General features: G+C 52.4%; 1 protein-coding gene across 1 annotated transcript in view; it reads left to right on the top strand.

The window, feature by feature from the left end:
- Nucleotides 1–17816, top strand: part of PEPD (peptidase D) — a 112096-nt gene that overhangs the window by 25398 nt on the left and 68882 nt on the right. The window contains exons 6-7 of the mRNA XM_047836422.1: nucleotides 1096–1157; nucleotides 9065–9109. Coding sequence (XP_047692378.1) covers nucleotides 1096–1157; nucleotides 9065–9109 — 107 coding nt within the window. The remainder of the gene's footprint in view (nucleotides 1–1095; nucleotides 1158–9064; nucleotides 9110–17816) is intronic.

The following is a 17816-nucleotide window of genomic DNA, read 5'->3' as shown; positions in this document are numbered from 1 at the left end:
GTGGGGTGCACGGCTGGCCCCTGGTACCACGTGGGGTGGGGTGTGTGGTGGGTCCCTGGTGCCACCTGGGGCTGGCTGGGGTGCGCGATGGGCCTGTGGTGCCTTAAACAGGGCTGTGGGGGCACTGGGGCTGCGGAGTGGCTCAGAGAAGAAGCCTGCTGTCTTGCGCTTTTTTGACCTTGGGGAGTTTCAGATACAGAGAGTGTACAACCCTTCTTCCCTCCCAAAGTGACCTTTCTCTCCCTTGTTAATCGATCCTTCTTCAGAAATGGTTCTTCTTGCTTATTTATTTATTTACCTGAGCCCTTCACATGTTCTCTTTGTTCCGCTCTGCTCTTTTGATGGCCAAGAAGGAAGATTCCGTGAGATGGTTGTGGTCAGAGACGGTCCGGTGTGTTTTCTCTGGGGGCCGTTATTAAACATCGGCCTGCGGTTCCTGAGGGCAGAGGGTGGATCAGAAGGCCTTGTCTCTGTGGGGATGGCACACTCTTGTCTGAGTCCCTTGGTCTGTCTCCTGTCCTTTCCACCTGGAGTCTCCTTACAGCTAGAGAAAGAAGAGGGATGTAGTGCAGCTTCCTCGTGTCACCGGGGAGGGCCCGTCATGCCTGAGTTGGGTCCTACCTGCATCTCGGGAGGGCTGGATCTGACAATGCCGTTTGGACCCCGTCAGTGGGGAGCGTGTGTACACGTATGTGTGGGAGGGAGATGAGGCCGGCCCGGGAGAGCAGATCGGTGGTGGAGCCTGGTCCTGTCGCCCCCATCTGTGCCTGCACAGCCTGAGCTGGTTTCGGCAAAGTGATCTGATAGAGGAGGCTCCTGTGCCCCGGGGACACTGTTTGTGTGGCCCCTTCCTCCTTTTTCAAGCTGCGGCAGAGAAAGGAACTGCCTGCCTTTGTGGGGAGGGGGAGGTTGGCTGGGAGCTACCTGACAGGCAGGAAGGGATGGATATGTTTGCCGGGCAGGGGTGGGGGCTCTAGGTTCTTCCCCAGTCCTAAGGCTGGATGGAGGAGGCAGGCACTCCCATGCAGGCTGTGGGGACCTGCGCCGTGGCCCCGTGTGACGAGTCTACCCTTAACGCTCCCTCTGTCTCTGCAGCGTGGTGTCAACACCGACAGCGGCAGTGTCTGCAGGGAGGCTTCCTTCGAGGGCATCAGCAGGTGAGTCCTGGGGCCCCCGCAATGGTCCCCGTCCTGCCCCCCTCACATCTCACCAGCAGGCCTTGCCCTGTCTACAAACTAGACGTAAAGTACGTGAACAGGAAGAGGCTAAGGAGTTAGTTGGGCATTTTGAGGAAATGTTTAGAAAACAATCTGCCTAAAATCACTTCAACTTCTTCTCTGTTGAGCTCCATAATGCAAGTGCAGACCTGCCCAGGCTTGGGGAGCACACACAGGCGGGGGCCTGCTCTCCCTCTGGACACCTGCTCTGAGCTCTGTGGTCTTTGCTCTTCTCAGCCCCTTCTTATTCTTGGCTGCTAACCTCTCCCAGACTGAGTCCCCTGCTGCCCCAGTCTCAGGGACCCCCTTACCTGCCCTTACTCCCCCATTTAGCTCCAGGAAGAGTCTTCAATCCCTGCTTCCCCTCCTGGACCTCTCCGGGCAGGAAGGCAGATGTGGGGCCCAGAGAGAGCACTTTGCCCTCCTTGTCCCCTTCACGCCAAGGCCCCTGGAGAGTGCCGCCTGCTAGCTGTGCTGTGTCCCTGGGCCGGCTCGTGCCTGGCCCTGGGGCGTCTGTGGGGCCCCAGGCTGCAGCAGAGGAGCCCTTGAATGGAGGCACCTGTTCCTACAGGCTGCTGAGTGTGGACAGCTCCCAGCCTTGCTCCTGGGCCTCCATTCCTAGCTCCTCCCCTACTGGCGCCTAACTCTGCACCACTGCCACCGCGTCCTGTCGTCATTTGGTGGACTGAGGCGGTGACAGAGGAAGTGCCTTATAATTATGTATGAGCCTGAGCCACAGGGAGTTTGTGCGGCTGTGTGATATAGGGGTGATTAGGAAGGATTATGAGCTCATAAATATGTATCACTCCCCCAATGATCAGAGCAATGGGACGGGGGCGGGTATCAGGTTTGCTTCTCATTGCTCAAATCCCTGCGTCCTCCTGGGAATTTCCTCAGAACGGCCACGCCACGCGCTCGCTCTCTGAAATGCTGGCTGTGGAACTGCCATTTCTCCCCAGGCCCCGGAGGGGGAGGTGTGGGGCCCAGCCCACCGTGGCCTGTCCTGGGCCCAGCCTCCCCCGGTCCCCCAGCACTGTGGACGTGCCGCTGCCCTGCTCACCCATCTTGACCAACACCAACGTCTATGTTCCCGTGGGCTGGCCCCTCCAGCTTCTCATCGGTCTCTGCCTGGTGGGGAAGGCCCTGAGTGGGAGCAGGGAGCCCTGGTGATCACCTCACTGACTGGTGCTATGACCTAAACAGAGCTTGCCCTCTGAGCCTCAGCTCCCCCACGTGTAGCGTGGTGTTGCCTGGGCTTGCCCTGGGGGTGAAACGGGATCCTGCTCCCCCAGAGCCTGGCACGGAGCTGGCGCTCAGTAAACAGTTGTTCACAAGCACACCCCCATCAAGCCCCCCCAACCCCGTTGCCTCCTGAGCCTTGGTCTCCCCATCTATGTAGTGAGCCAGGTGGACTTCAGGATCACTGATTATAAGGTTCCCAGTACCAGTGAGCTGTGGGTTCTTTGCCCCCTCCAGAGTTTCTGATGCCGAGAACCTCCTTAGCACCCCAGGAACGGGTCTGGCAGGTGCTGTGGCAGGTATGGTTCCTGAGAGGCAGCTCACGATATGGCCCCTGAGAGCAGAGCTCTGCTGGCTGTTCCCCAAGTTTTCCCAGAGAAGAGGCATGGGGAGATTCCAGGGACATCACAGTCAGGGGGCAGTGGAAGCCCATACCTTTTCCCCTCCCCTGCTACGAGGAGTCCTGCTGTGAACATGACCTCCCTTCAGTAGGCAGACCTCAGCCTCTGTCCCCTTTTGCTCCCTGGGACTCCTTAGCCCCTGCCAAGAGCCCAGAGAAGCCTCTGCTCTGCCAAACCCCCACCCCACCCGGTCAGCATCTGGAAGCTTTTTTGGAGAGCCAGGACTGCCTTAATGTTGCATGTTCTCCCCAGGCACTGGACTGGGCCCTCTCTAATCTGTAGTCCAGTCCAGGCGGGGCTGACTCTGGGATACTGCCAGGCCCCTCCCTACCGGGCTAAGAGCCTGCTCCTGCATGCTGGTGCTGAGGGATTGGCTTCTGTACCTGTGTGCCTTGGCTGACGCACTGCTGGTGAGAGGCCTCCCCTGGGCTTCTCTGCCTTGGAGTCCCCTGGCCTGCCCGTGGTACTCCCTCCCTTCCCTCTGGGCCTCTCATCCCACTGGGGCACCCTTTGAGCAGCTCCACCCTCAGGGGTTCTGTTGGGGAGGAGCCTGTGGTAGGTGCCCCCACCCCACACGCCACGGGTATGACCTTGGGCCCCAGTCTCTGCCTCCAGCTGCCCGCCAGTGGCTTCCGTACAGAAAGTCATGTCTGTATTCCTGGGCTCTGGGTGCAGCTCAGACCCCTGCCTCCCACCATCCTGGCTGCCAGCGCCTTGACTCTACCTCCTCCTGACTTCTGCCATTGTCCTTGAGGGCTGCTGCGGCTCAGCCACCACGTTCACCTGCCTGCCTTGTCTCCAGCTGTTTGCTGGGGCTAATAATAGCCTGTTTCCTAAGCAAGGTGAATCTTGCTATTGTCCTACTTTCCATCAGCTTCTATCATCGGTTATAATAAAGCACCTTATTCCCGGAGGTTTTGGTTTTGACCCTTTTGAACTTCTCTGAAATACCTTGCATCTTGGATTTTTGATTGATCTGCTGTGGCAGAAGTTCCGGTTTCGCTTCTTGGTTTATGCTGACGGGCCATCCCAGGCCATCTTTATCCCTTGGCCTGAGGGGAGGAAGGAGCTTGTAGTAGAATGGTGGCCTCAACATGTCCACCCAGTCCAGACCCCCTGGACACTGATCCAGGTGGACAGTTGGCCTGCGACCTTCTCTCCAAGTATGGCTCCTCGGGGCTGGCTGCCTCTGGGTCCGTGACCTTGGTGGGGCTGTGGGTTTGGTTCTGGGAGACCTCAGACCTATCTCAGCCTTCTCAGATCAGGGTCAGGCTGCTTTCTACCCACGTCGGGGAATGTGTCTAGTCTCCCAGTGGTGGTGATGGTAGAGAACAGGAGCAGAGGGAACAGGAAGACAAGGGTGAGGTGGGAAGGGTGGACATGCACCGGGGCCTCCTGATGGCCTGGAGCCCCTGGGGTCACCGAGAAGTGTGTCTATTCTCTCTGGGATGATGGGAACAGGTGGGGAGAGTCTGCTGGGCTTTGTGCTGAGTTTGGGCTCTGGCACAGGCCACGGCTCCACGTGTGGCCACACTGGTGCAGGGATAAGTCCCACAGAAGATGTGGAAGGATCAGACACCCCATGGGCTCTGGCTGGAGAGTGGGGTCGGGTACTTCTTGCCAGGTCCTGGGGAGGGCATGGCCAGGACTGTTCTGTGGCTGGGGTGAGCCAGAGCTGAGGTGAAGACGTTGGTTGTGCAGGAGTGGGGGGCTGTGAGGTCTCCCCGTGGGCTCCCTCCCACAGCTGCCTGGAGAGGTTGGTTCCTGTAGCCTGGGAGCAGAGGCAGGCATGATAAATCTTTGTTAGCATCTGAGGAGGTAGATTTTAGAGCAGATTTTCCTGAGAGAGAAAGAGAGAGACTGACCATGAAGGAGAAGATGATCTGTGGGGGCCAAGTGGCCCATGGGGGTGCCTTCTTGGCATGAAATAGTTCCCTTCAAAGTAGGCAGACTGCCCAGGAGCCCTAGGCCAGGGCAGTGAGTTACTGAGGGCTCAGTGTCATGCCATTGTCTGAGAGAGAAATATGGTCGATATTTCACATCAGCTGGTTATTCGCGACAAGCATATCTCTTATCTTCTGGCATTTACTTAAATTGCCTTGCATATTTGAAGACAATTGGTTACAAATGAATTCCATTTAAATAAGCAGTTAAATATGAAATTGCTGAATTTGGGGGTTGCTAATGTAGGAGTATTAATATTCAAAGATGTGAATTTTTAAACCCAGGAAATAGAGGGACTTTATTAAAACCTGATGATCGCAACAAAATGCCTGTCTGTGGCATGGGGACTTGGCATTGTGGTTACTGTTAACTGTGTATCAATGTGAGGTGTGGGCTTCTCATTATGGCCCATGGAGTCTCCATGAGGAGATAGGAACCCACCCCAGCCCCTAGCAAGGGTGGGCAGTGGGGGGCCCTTCTAGGGCCTGTTCTCCAGCAAGTCTCGCCTCCCTCCTTGGGTTAGAAACTGCAGGGAGGAGGACAGGGACAGGGACAGGGACGGTTGGGCCCATACTGCTCACCCTTTGTCACCCGTCCCTCAGGCAGAGCCCATCAGGGAATTACCCTCTGCTTCTAGGATACGCGCTCCCCACCCTCATAGGCACTGATGGGTTTGTTGTTGTTTTTACCAGTTGATACATGCTCATCATAGAAAATGCTGACTACACAGAGGTAATACCCAAATTTCATCACCCCAAGTTAAACCCCACCAATGCTGCGGTGAATGTCTTTTGGACTCTTCTGTGTGTGTCTTGAGTGTTTTGGTTTTTGTGGGGTTTTTTTAATTTTAATTTTTATTTTTTTTTACTGTTTATTTTTGAGAGAGAGACACACACACACACAGAGCGTGAGCGGGGGAGGGGCAGAGAGGGAGGGAGAGACAGAATCCAAAGCAGACTCCAGGCTCTGAGCTGTCAGCACAGAGCCCAATGTGGGGCTCGAACCCACAAACTGTGAGATCATGACCTGAGCCGAAGTCAGACGCTTAACCGACTGAACCACCCAGGTGCCCCTGTCTTGAGTGTTTTTGTATCTGAGTATGCATTTGTGTGCATCTGTGGGTTTATGTGTGTATATTTAGGGGTGGATCTTTGTGTATTAGTCTGGGTGCGTCTACATGCCTGTGTGTGTGTGTGTGTGTGTGTGTGTGTGTGTGTGTGTTGCATACACATCTGTGTGTGTCTACGTGCATCTCTTCCTAAGCGCATGCCTGCCTGTGTGTGTGTTCATCTTACCTGTCTCTTTATATCCATGTTACCTGTGCGCTGGGTCACTCTGCTGCTTGTGTGTGCACGGGTGCACATGTGCATACGTATGTACATTTTATGAAGTGAGATTTTACTGCTGTGTTTGCCTGCTGAGTAGATAGGCCATTGCTTTTCCTAATGTCAAAGTGACATTTGGGGAAATGGGAGGCAGAGCCTGTGTTGTCATCTTGATTTATGTCATTTGCTGCTCTGCTCTTGACTCCAAACCATGTTGGCTGCCTGAGGTCTCTTTGATATTTCACAAGTAGGGCTTTGATTCTACAGCATTTCAGGTGACTTTGAATTAGTCAGGTGACTTTGAATTTGTGTAGCTAGGATTCCCGACAGCTTTGGAGAGCTGGAATCCTCCCGGCCTGCTAATGCCCCCTTCTCCCTTCTCTCCTCTGTCCCTCCTTCTTCGATGGGCTCAGCCAGCAGTGGGGGTACCAGCTGCACAACCACGGCATTAGATAGGTGTTTTTCAAACCCTGGTAATGGGGCCATGGAGAGTTCTTGCCTGATCACAAGCCAGCATGCCCTGTATGTAATATCCTGACCTGAGATGGAGCAGGGCTCAGAATCCAAAGGGTTGAAGGCTTGCTGGAGCTTCTCTGCTGAGGCCTGTGCTGTGTGCTGGGCCATGCCAGGCTTCCCCAGCTTTCCCACTGACAGCTTGGGCTCTGGGTCACGCATGATGTACCCCGACCTGATCTTTTTGTCTTCTGGAGTCCCCTTGTCAGTTATGTTTATCTTATCAAAGAACACATTTTGACTTTGTAGATTTTTCTTTATTTTTATGTCTGCCTTTTATTTCATTGATTTCTGTACATTTTCATTTCCCTTTAATTTCTTCAGGTTTGTTTGTTCTTTCTCTAGCTTCTTGAGAGAGAAGAAAGGGACATTCTTGGGATGGGAGCTTAGATCATTGTTTTCAGTGTTCTTTTCCACTAAGTACGTTTTAGAGCTATCAGTTTTCCTCTGGGTGCTGTTTTAGCTGCATTTCACCAGTTCTGATTTTTCATGCTTTTAGGTTCTAATTTTGTTATTTCTTTTTTGAACAGTGGGTCTTTAGAAGTTTGTTGCTTAACTTCCAAACAATTCGGGATTTTATAGTTTTCTTTCTGTTACTGATTTCTAGTTTAATTCTACTGTAATCAGTGTACATTTTCTGTATCTCAGTGCTTTGAAATTTCTTGAGACTTCCAGTGTATGATCACTGTGACAGATGTTTCTTGTGTACAGTATTGAACAGGAGTGGAGAGAAAGGAAATCCTTGCCTTGCTTCTCATCTTAGGGGAAAGCTTTTCGTCTTTGACCGCTAACTATGATGTAGGCTGTGGGTTTCTTGTAGATATCTTTATCAGGTTGAGGCAGTTTCCTTCTCTTCCTAGTTTACTGAGTTGTTTTTTTTTTTTATCACAAAAGGTTGTTGGATTTTGTAAGATCCTTTTTCTGTATCTATGTGGTTTTGTTCTGTATTCTGTTGATATAAATTACTAATATAATTAATAGATTAGAGCATATTACACTGATTATTTTTGTCTGTCAGAGTAACCTTATATTCCTGAGCTAACTTGGACTTGGTCATGGTGTGTATCCTTTTTGTATGCTGATGAGCTCAGTTCTTTAAGCTATTTTTTTTTTTTTAATTTTGAGAGAGAGAGAGTGCACGCGCGAGCAAGCAAGTTGGGGAGGGGCAGAGACAGAGGGAGACAGAGAATCAAATCAGGCTCTGCACTGACAGCACAGAGCCTGATGTGGGACTTGAACTCACGAACTATGAGATCGTGACCTGATCCCAATTTGGAGGCTTAACCAACTGAGCCACCCAGGTGCCCTTGTTTTAATTATATTTTTAGTTGTTACCTGGGGGATTACAAATGACCTCTTAAACTGATAACAGTCTAGTTTGCATTAATGTCGATTTCAGTAGTCTACAACAAATTTGCTTCTATATAGCTTTGTTTTGTCCCCTCCTTTGTGCTGTTGTTGCATACAGATTGCATCTTCATATGTTCTGTTGGTCCACACAGATTTATGATTGTTGCTTTTTGCAGTTGTCTTTTAAGTCAGGAGAAAAAAGGAGTTACACAAAATACATTTACACTGTCTCTGTACTTGCCTATGTAATTACTTTTTTCAATGACTTCATTTTCTTCACATGGATTTGAGTGAGTCTAGGGTTCTTTCACTATAGTCTGAAAGATTCCCTTTAGTATTTCTGGTAGGATAGGTCTTCTAGCGATGAATTCTCTCAGGTTGTTTATCTGTTGATTTTTCTTTCATCTTTGAAACACAGCTTTGCTGGATATAGAATGTTGGTTGACACTTTTTTTTTTTCTTTCATCCCACTGTCTTCTGGCCTTTATAGTTTCTGATGAGAAATCAGCCATTCATCTTATTGAGGGTTCCTTGTATGTCATGCTTTTTTTTTTTTTTTCTCTTCCCCTCTTACTGCTTTCAGGATTTTCTCTTTGTCCTTTGAAAGTTTGATTATAACATGTCTGAGTGTGGATCTCTTGGGACTTATCCTGTTTGGAGTTTATTGGGCCTTATGGATGTGTAGATTAATGTTTTTCATTAAATCGATGACGTTTTGGGCTATTATTTTTTCAAATATTCTTCTCCTTCATCTCTCCTTTTCTTCTGGGACTCCTGTTGTAAGTGTGTTGGTACACTTGACAGAGGAGGCTAGGTCTGCCTGGCAAGAGTGGAGGGTAGTTTTGCAGCCGAGCAGCTTGCTTTCCCAAGTGACAGCACTTAAGGGGCTCGGTGCGGCCGTATGTCTGCTGCAAGCAGCGGGCGGCAGGTCTTCTGTGGGCCAGAGGGTCGTGGAGTTATAGTTTGCGACCCTCTTTGGGTCATGTCCTCTCTTGGTATGTCTTGAAAGAGCTATTTCTTGCTGGGAGATGATGGACCATTGAACTAATAGGTTTGCTTTGTGTTTCCTCTGCAGGTTTAACGTCAACAACACCATTCTTCATCCAGAGATCGTGGAGTGGTGAGTATTGCCTGTGGCTGCTTTGGCTGTTTGTTGTGCTTCCGCTCAGGAAGCTCAGAGACCTGGCTGTCGCCACCTGCTCCATCTCAGAGAGCCCCTCAGACAAGACGGTCCCCAGAACAGCTCTCTTCTCTGGTTGTGTGTGTGTGTGTGTGTGTGTGTGTGTGTGTGTGCGTGTGTGCGTGTGTGTGCACCAGTTGGTCTGTTTTTCTGAAAGGGCATAAATCACTTGAATGTCAATTAAATTTATCTTTTCCTTTGTTAAGCAGTCTTTTAAAAACTCCTACCCTAAGTGAGCCACACTTACATAGCGCACTTAAAGTAGATAATGAAAAGAGTAAAAACAGACATCATCCGTAATGCTATTACCAGAAAGGTAAACGTGTTTTCCTCCTGTGGCATCTGTGTCCTGACAAGTTGCCATCCTTTTGTATGTGTTCTTGTGTTGCCTAGTTTCCTCCCTTGCTGATACCGGCAGCCCGGTCCTGCAGCACGACTGGTTTCTGTTAGGTCACAGCAAGGCAAACCTTCTCGGGTTGGGCATCCCCTCCGTGGGCCCTGGAAGTGGCCCTCCGGCTCTGACGTGCCGCCAGTTTTCTTCCTAAGCCATCGAGTTGCTCAGCAATAAAACGTGTTTTATTGGTTCTAAGGCTGCACTTACTCTGAATGTAGACGAGTGGCGAGGTGGGGCCTTTGGCACCTCATCACCTGACAGCGGGGAGGTGCGCGGACCTTTCATGTCTGATGCTATGACCTTGTGGTCGTGTTTCCCCATCTGGGTGGGAGATCTTGCTCACCTAGTCTTGGAGTTTGGGTACCTTCCGACTAGGGGAAGCTCCATCAGGAAGAGGGAGAAGATGATGCAGGTCCAGGGGCTGTGTGTTCCGAGGCCTTGAGGGCAGTCAGAGAGATGGGCAGGGGGCCGGGTTGGCTACGGTGTCCGTTTGGACTTGATCTTGAGAGAAACGGGAACCGTGGGAAACCTTTGACGAATTTAAGCAGGAGAATGGTAGGATTGTGCTTGTGTTTTAAACGACCGCTTTGGCCTCGGTCTGGAGACTCAATTCTAGGGCAAGAGAGGGCACAGGCTGCCAGCTGGGAGGCTGCTTCAGGGCCCAGGTGGCAGGGGAAAGGTGGTGTGACAGAGCTGAGAGTGGCGTGGCAGTCCAGGGGAATGCCCCTGGGAGGAGCCAGCTATGACACAACTGAAGGATGGAGTTGAAGGTGACTCCTTTTTTTGTCCTAAACAGCTGGGTGGTGTGTCACTGAAATGAGGATGGCTGGGAAGAGCAGGTGCCGTGACAGATCGGGGACTTGTTTGGGGCATGTTGAGTTTGAAGCAGGTTCCAGTGGGAGAGAGGCTGGGCCAGAGGTGGAAATCCGAGGGCCGTCGGGACTGGCATCGGGACTGACCCCTTGGGAGCGCTCACCGGAGGGCAGGCCGGCCAGCCCAGCTCTGTCAGCAGCCATGCGCCCTCTGAGGATAGGGCGTGGGTCCTTCTCGTTCACAGCCTCCTTTTCTTGTTTTTGTAAAGTAACAGACGCGTGGCCCATCTGTAGCTCCCAGTGGACAGAAGACTAAATCCTGGATACCCAGGAATGGGCCCGCACCCACTTACACCCCGCAGATGACATTCCCTCACGGCTGCTAACAGTTCGGGTGCTTTGGAGACCGGGCTGGTTTATCCGCTCCGGCATCTCCTGAGGGATCAGCCATTAGCTCGTTACTTTGGAACAAGCACACTTTAATTCTAGTGACACTTCCAAGGCTCTGAGGTGGATTCTGCATTCATAAGAATACTTCCCAACTTTATCAAAGCCAGCAGCAGAAAGGACTTATTTGGCATTTGATGGCAGTAGAACTATTTTAGAAATGTCACACTGTCCTTCCTGCCTCAAGGGTGTGTTTTAATAGCATGGGTTCTGGCCTCTGTAGTGACTGCAGTCATTCTCGGGTGAGATCCATGGTGGTCTTGATCACTGCCCTCTTCAAGTAAGCGAAGGAAGGATTCTGGGTGCAATGGCAGGCTGGCCCCTCATTTATAGGAGAGGGTTTTCTGTGATGTTAAATTATGACTCACTGGTACATCTTTGGGCCCCTGCGTCCTGAATGCTTTCATCACCCCCTCTGTCTAGGCCCCATGGAGAAGGACTGCCTGGGGTGACACAAAAACCCTCCACGCAGGCAAATCCAAACTCTCACCCCAGCTTGCACCCCTTGGGAAGTCACTTAACTTTTCTGAGCCTCAGCTACATCTGTCAGTGAGCTTGTAGTAATACCTAACTTGTGAAGATTCACCAAGTGTCTTAGACTATGCTGGCTGCCATAACATTTACCATCATGAGTGGCTTATAAACAACAGAAATGTATTTCTCACAGTTCTAGAACCTTGGAAATCCAAGTGCTAGCACACTCCGTGTCTGGCGGGAACAGACTTTCTGGTCCCGAGGTGGCCATTTTCTTGCAGTGCCCTCACATGGCAGGAGAGACAGGGAGCTCTCTGGGGTCTCTTTTATCAGAGCACCAATTCCAATCACAAGAGCTCTGCCCTCATGGCCTCATCACCTCCCAAAGGCCCCACCTCTGCATGCCGACACGTTGGAGATTAGGTTTCAACATATCAGTTTTGTGGGGGGAGACAGATATTCAGCCTATAGCATGGAGCCTCAGTTTCCTCACCTGCAAAACAGAAGTGGTCTCCCTTGGTGGTTGATGGCTCAAGGCTTGAATGAGAGTAGAAGTCAAGTGCTAACTCAGCTTAATAAAATGTCACCTTTTGAGACTTCTTGTGTGCAAGGCACTGTGCTAAGCACTTGACATATGTCACCTCATTCAAAGAGATATTTTGCTTATGCTTTAAGCTAGGTGCTCCGATTATCCCCATTCTACAGGTAAGGAAACTGAGGCACAGGGAGATGATTTGCCTGAGGAAAAGCCAGGGGCTGAGCCCAGGTCGGTAGTTCCCGGATCTTGTGCTGCCCCTTGTATATCTGAGGGGCACCCTGGAGGAGTGGGGGGGGGCGCCTGAGTTTCAGCCATTTCGAAGTCCCCTCTAGGCCACTGCAGATGCAGGGGTGCTCAGAGGCCCCGGCATGGGTCTTGTGTGAGGTCAGCGTGTGCAGGTAGGTGCCCAGGACTGTGTGGCTAAGCCTCCTTCAGCACCATGCCCCCTGCCACTCATGCACCCCGGCTCCTGGTTAGCTGCTGGGCTGGGGATCTGGGATTCCTCCCAGAGCCTATCTGATAGGCAAGGAGCAGCCTCTGCTAGCACAGAGGACGCTTCCTTCCTAGTGTTTGTTTGGGCGTCATTCATTTCCTTTCTGTGACTGCTTTATTGTTTTCCATTCTCTCAAGCAGTGCCTTTTTGATTTCCTGTAAATTCCTCTATCATCATACTCTTCCCCAGAAACACAAGATCATAACTGATAATTTCTTTTCTTGTGCTGGGTATTGCAGTTTGGATGTGGAGGTCAAAAGTTGAAACTTAAGAGCAGGCGTCTCACTTCCATAATTTAGGCTGTGGTTCTCCTTTCCTGTTCTGCAGATGATTAAATTGATCTGAAGGCAGGTTAGGAAATAAAAGGAGATACTTTTGTGCAGTCTTAATAGCTCGGCGCCTTGGATTTCAGTTAAGTACCACTGGAAGCGTCACAGAAGAGCAAGCATGTCAGCAATTGCCGTGTGCCTTCTTGGGTTTTAAGAGAGACTGTGTTAAATTGAGTCACACGCCGATTTTAGAACTGTTAATTACACAGAGTGAAGGTGTCCTGCGTGTTTTAATCCGGCAGTGGAATAACATACCTGTTTCTCCTTCCCCTGGCTTTCTGTGCACAGGAGATGGTGAGGTGTGGATGGCACAGCAGGACCCTGCATCCTGGTAACACGTCCCGAATTAGAAAAGATACGTAGATGATGACCTAGATTCTTGGTGTGTACGTGAAAAGTCTTCCAGTAGGGTTGCTGCCTTTGTCTCCTGAGGAAGAGGCATTTAACCCTACGTTAACAGGAAAGCCAAGTGGACAGTGGGGATCCTAGGGCAGAGTGACTGTGCTCCAGAAGGCAGCAGATGGGGTGTGGGCACATCAGGCAGAGGGGAAGGCGTGGCCGGGCCCCAGTCAGCAAACGCAGAGGTGGACCCTCCCGTGCCTCCCCTGCACGTGGCCCACGCCACGTCTCAAGCACACTCAGCTCACTGCTGAGCGAAACCGCTATTTTCTTCATGGCTCTGATTTCTTTGAGAGGGCTTATTGATTGAGCCTCCTGAAGATATGTAATTCCAACTAGCTCTTTCCTTTCTGTCCCTCCTGTTGTTCTGGGATTTTATCCTTTGCAACACCAGGTCATGGGGTATAGAGGGAATGGATGTGGGGTCCTGTGGCATTGAACTCTGCCCGCCTGCTCCCACAGACCCATCCCCTGCACATTCATCTCTAGGAGGGATGGAATACTTGTCCCTTCAGATGGGTTTTGTTCAACACGGTGGCACTTTGACACTTAGACACTGATTTTGGAAATACTTCATTCTGTCTTGCTACTATTTTAATTAGTGGAGCATTCATACCTCAGTTCATTAATGCCTTAATCCTGGGTTTAATGCCCAGAGGCAGTTTTGTGACCTATGCATATTTAAGGGGAAAAAAAACAGATTGCACAAAAAAAATCTCAACCTAGTCCGGTTTTTGTCATTTCCGGCCTGTTGCAGGGGACTCTGGGCCTGGCGTAGTGAAGGGACTTTCTCCCCACTCCTGCTCCCCTGCCCATAGCGCTGCCTTCCCCCTGAGTGGCCCGCTGGCTGTGATGATGCTCACGGGTGTGGCCGCAGGCCTGGGGACTCTGCACGAGTGCCACATCGCCTGCACACATCAGCCACCTCCTCTTGCTAGTCGAGGAGCCTGAGCTGTTTCCAGCGCAGACTTGTTAACTGCATCTTGTCCTGTCCTAAGCCTGGGTCCTCTGATGCCTCGTGGAGGAGGCAGCCTCGGTCCCTTCCTGGGGATAGAAAACTTGCAGATTATATTGCTTGTTGCCACCCCACACATCCCGGGGCCAAACAAGGCTGGGGCCGAGTGTGACACTAGGCATCCCTCACCCTGGAGGCCACTGGGACAACAGAGGCCGGGCCGTGGTGGAATCCCTTTTTCCTTATCTTTTCCTGCCCACGAGTAATGGAAATAGCCTCCTCAGGCTCAGGGTAGTCAGTCCTTCCCGAAGATAGCGAGAAATTGCCAGATGCTGGAAAGTCTTGTTATTTTTTTACAGTAATCTTAAAAACCGTTTCTGGTGCTTGTGTCCTGGAGATAAGGGGGCCAGGCTGAACGCCCGGCACCTGGACAAGACTTAGGCCCAGAGTGCCCTGTGGATAATCAGGTGAGCCAGCACACAGGCATCTGTTCTCGGGGTCTTTAAAGCTTGGATTCATTTGGGCCAGGCCGGTTTCGTTGGAGAACTGCCTTTGTGGCATAGTTTGTCCTGATTCAGTTTGATTTCTTTCTTTTTTCTTTTCTTTTCTCTTTCTTTTCCTCCTTTCTTTCTTTCTTTGTTTCCTTCCTTCCTTCCTTCCTTCCTTCCTTCCTTCCTTCCTTCCTTCCTGTGTTTGTTTTTGAGAAAGAGACAGAGTGCAAGCAGGGGAGGGGCAGAGAGAGAGGGAGACACCCAAAGCAGGCTCCAGGCTCCAAGGTGTCAGCCCAGAGCCTGACGCAGGGCTTGAACTCATGAGCCGAACCGTGAGATCATGACCTGAGCCGAAGTCAGATGCTCAACCGACTGAGCCACTCAGGAAGCCCCCTTTTTTTCAAACATGACTTACAAGTAAGTCCTGAGTAAAGCAGCTAGAAGACTCATGTGTCATCTTCCACAAACTCAAATTGGGCCAGAAAACAGGACGTGGCCTCCATGGCTGGAAGTGCTTGTGTCTCTGATGAGAAGAGAATGTGGTTCCGGTCCAGGTCCCCTTGGAGGAGAAGCCAATGGCCACCAAAGCTTTTAAGCAAGGAAAAGCACGATCACATTTGCATTTACTAAAGATCCGCAGCCGCTGTCCCTGAGCACATGGGCCTGGAGGCACGAAGAGGCCAGAGAGGTTGTCCAGGCCGGAGGCAGTGGGGTCTGGATGGAGAGAAACAGAGGGTCTGAGAGAGGGTATAGAGGTGGAATTGCAGCCCTTGGTCATCACTTGGATGTGGGAGCAATGGATAGAGGACAGGAAGGGATCTGGGATGGCACGCAGGTCTCTGTTGTAAGTGGCAGGGGGGCGCTGCAGCTGTGGGGTGAGGTGGGGGAGGTGGCGTCCTGCCGAGCTGGCGGTGCCTGGGGGACCTGCTGGTGGAGGAGCGGCTGAGAGGCCTGTGCCACAGACAGCCATTTGGGAGCAGGTGCAGGGGCAGAGTGGAGAGGGGGAGGGAGGGAGGCCTTATTGGGAGATGGGAGCAACCCAGTGGTGCCAGGGGAGGCGGGGGTCACTGTGCTGCTTCCTCTCCACACTCAGGGAAGGCCTCTGAATTTGGCAGCCTGGGGTCCTCCCACACATTATGAGAGGGGGGCTGGCAGGGGGTAGGGGTGGGCTGAAGGGAGAAGAGGAGAGGGGAAAGAGGAGGGAAGGGGATGGGGGAGAGCTCTGAGATCAAACACGAAAGCTCCTCTTGCTCCCCGCCTAAAACAAGGACAGTTGTGGTTTCCCTTCCAGAAACGTGGCGGAGTAGTGGAGGATAGAGCTTGGCTGGAGGAGGAGGACGGGGGGGTGGGGGGATGAGGAGGAAGGTGGGTGGTCGTAGAGCTCCCGGTAATAGGGGCCACGTGGGCTCCGAACCCAGGTGTGTGTTGGGGTGCTGAGCCTGATCCACCCCTTCCCTTGTAAGTGGGTGGGGAGGAGGACGTGAGTGGGGAGGGGAAGGCTTGAGAATTTGGAGAGGAGGGGAGAGAGAGGAGTGCATTTATGCACTGAGCTGGGGAGGGGGCCCAAGGAGGGGAAGGGAGAGATCTTGGGGAGATAAAGTTAAGAGGAGCCCTCCCGCCCTGCACGCCCCCGCGCAACTCACAGCAGAACTGGGGCCGTGGCGAGACCGGTGGGGCTGGTGACTGGGAGCTTTTGCTGTGCCATCCGCCCGGCCGCGGATTTTCCCAAGGCCTTCATGGCCCTGGAACATGGGGGCAGCAGGCACGGGTTCTGGCTCATCCCTCGTGAGGGTTTGGTCAAGGCCACGCGGATGGGTGGGAACAGGGCCTGGGGGTCTGGAATTTTGGCAGGAGTGGTAGCTGGCAGGTTGGACCAGAGGTCTAAGCCCAACAGAGGGTCAGAGGGTTGGAGGCGGGCACAGCCTGGGCCCGGTTCCCACCTGCGTTGTTACTTTGGTCATCACCGCATTTGAGAACAGAGAGGCCCGCTCCTTGCTTACCAGTCGCTCAGGCTAGAACCGGGCAGGCGGCAGTGGGGAGCAAAGCATCAGGCTGCTAGGTTATCCTGTGAGTGGATTTGGGCCTGAGGAGCCTGAGCTGCTCACCTGAGTCCTGCTCTGGCTTTGGGCCCTCACCTCCAGGGCACAGGAAGCAGCTCTCTGGTCCCCAGGTGGGCTGCTCCCAGTGTCCTGGTGGAGAATCAGAGACACCTTATGATGATAAAGAGCCAAATGTCAGCCTTCAGGGACTCCTTCTCAAGAAAGAAAGGATGTTCATTTGGGAAAAGTCTCACTGGGCTCAGGGGTTTGTATTTTCCACATCCCCCAGAAAGCTTACAGTCTTAGGAGGGCGTCTCGGTGCTCCAGGATACCTTTGTCACTTCCCCGTGGCAGATGGCTGGCTGTCCCAGCTGGATGGCACCATGCAGACGGCATGAGTCAGTGGCTGACTGCGGCTACTTCTGTGCAGTCTCCAGAGGTTTGCTGCCCCTGATGGAGGTGGGGGCACCTTCGCTGCCATCCTTGGCCCGGGTCGGGCTTCAGGGCACAGATGGCGGCCGGACGAGAGACAGATACACTGTGAACAGAGGGGCGGGCCATCGTCAGACACTCTGGCTTTGCTGATCCGGAGGTTGCTCGAATGTGTCCCCTTCATGAGAGGGAGGGGAGCTTTGGTGAAGCCGGCCATGGGGGATGCACCGAGGATGCTGGGCTGTTAGTGACTGGTCGCGGCCACCACTGCCCATGGCCTAGAGTTGCTTATTCGAAGTGGAGGGGTAGACAACCAGTATTTCTGTAGCTTCTCTGGTTGAGTCTTACTTGGCAATGAGATCGATTACAAAAAGACCTAAGGAGATCTGGGAAAACTAGCATGAATTTACTATGAGGACCCCAGGACCCCCTGGAGTCCAGTGGCAGGAGGCACAGCTAAGTGTCAGAAGGACAGGAGGGTCTCTGGGTTGTGCCTGCCTGCCCCACACAGCACCCCCTCTCTTCTCGTGTCTTCCTGGTCTCCTCTCTGCAGACCAGCTGTTTCCACAATTCTTACCTGCACTCACAGCTGGAAGTGGCTGCACCACCTGCTGTCCCCACTCCCACCCCTGGCTCAGAGTCAGGGGGTATTCCTGGGCTGCCCCGAGGGCAGGCAGGTGGGTAGGGAGGAAACGGGAGACCTCTTCAGCGAACTGGGCAGAGCCCCGGAGTCAGCACAGTTGATTCAGGTCTAAGAGCCTTGCCAGGTAGATTTTATCCCTCTTATGGATGGGGAAACTGAGTCTCAGTGAGGCAGGGTGTGTCTGGCTACAGAATCTGGGCC

This window comes from Prionailurus viverrinus, chromosome E2 (assembly GCF_022837055.1).
Source record: "Prionailurus viverrinus isolate Anna chromosome E2, UM_Priviv_1.0, whole genome shotgun sequence".
Classification (NCBI taxonomy): Eukaryota; Metazoa; Chordata; class Mammalia; order Carnivora; family Felidae; genus Prionailurus; species Prionailurus viverrinus.
The sequence above is the reverse complement of the archived record's forward strand: the minus strand, read 5'-3'. Positions and strand labels throughout refer to the sequence as shown.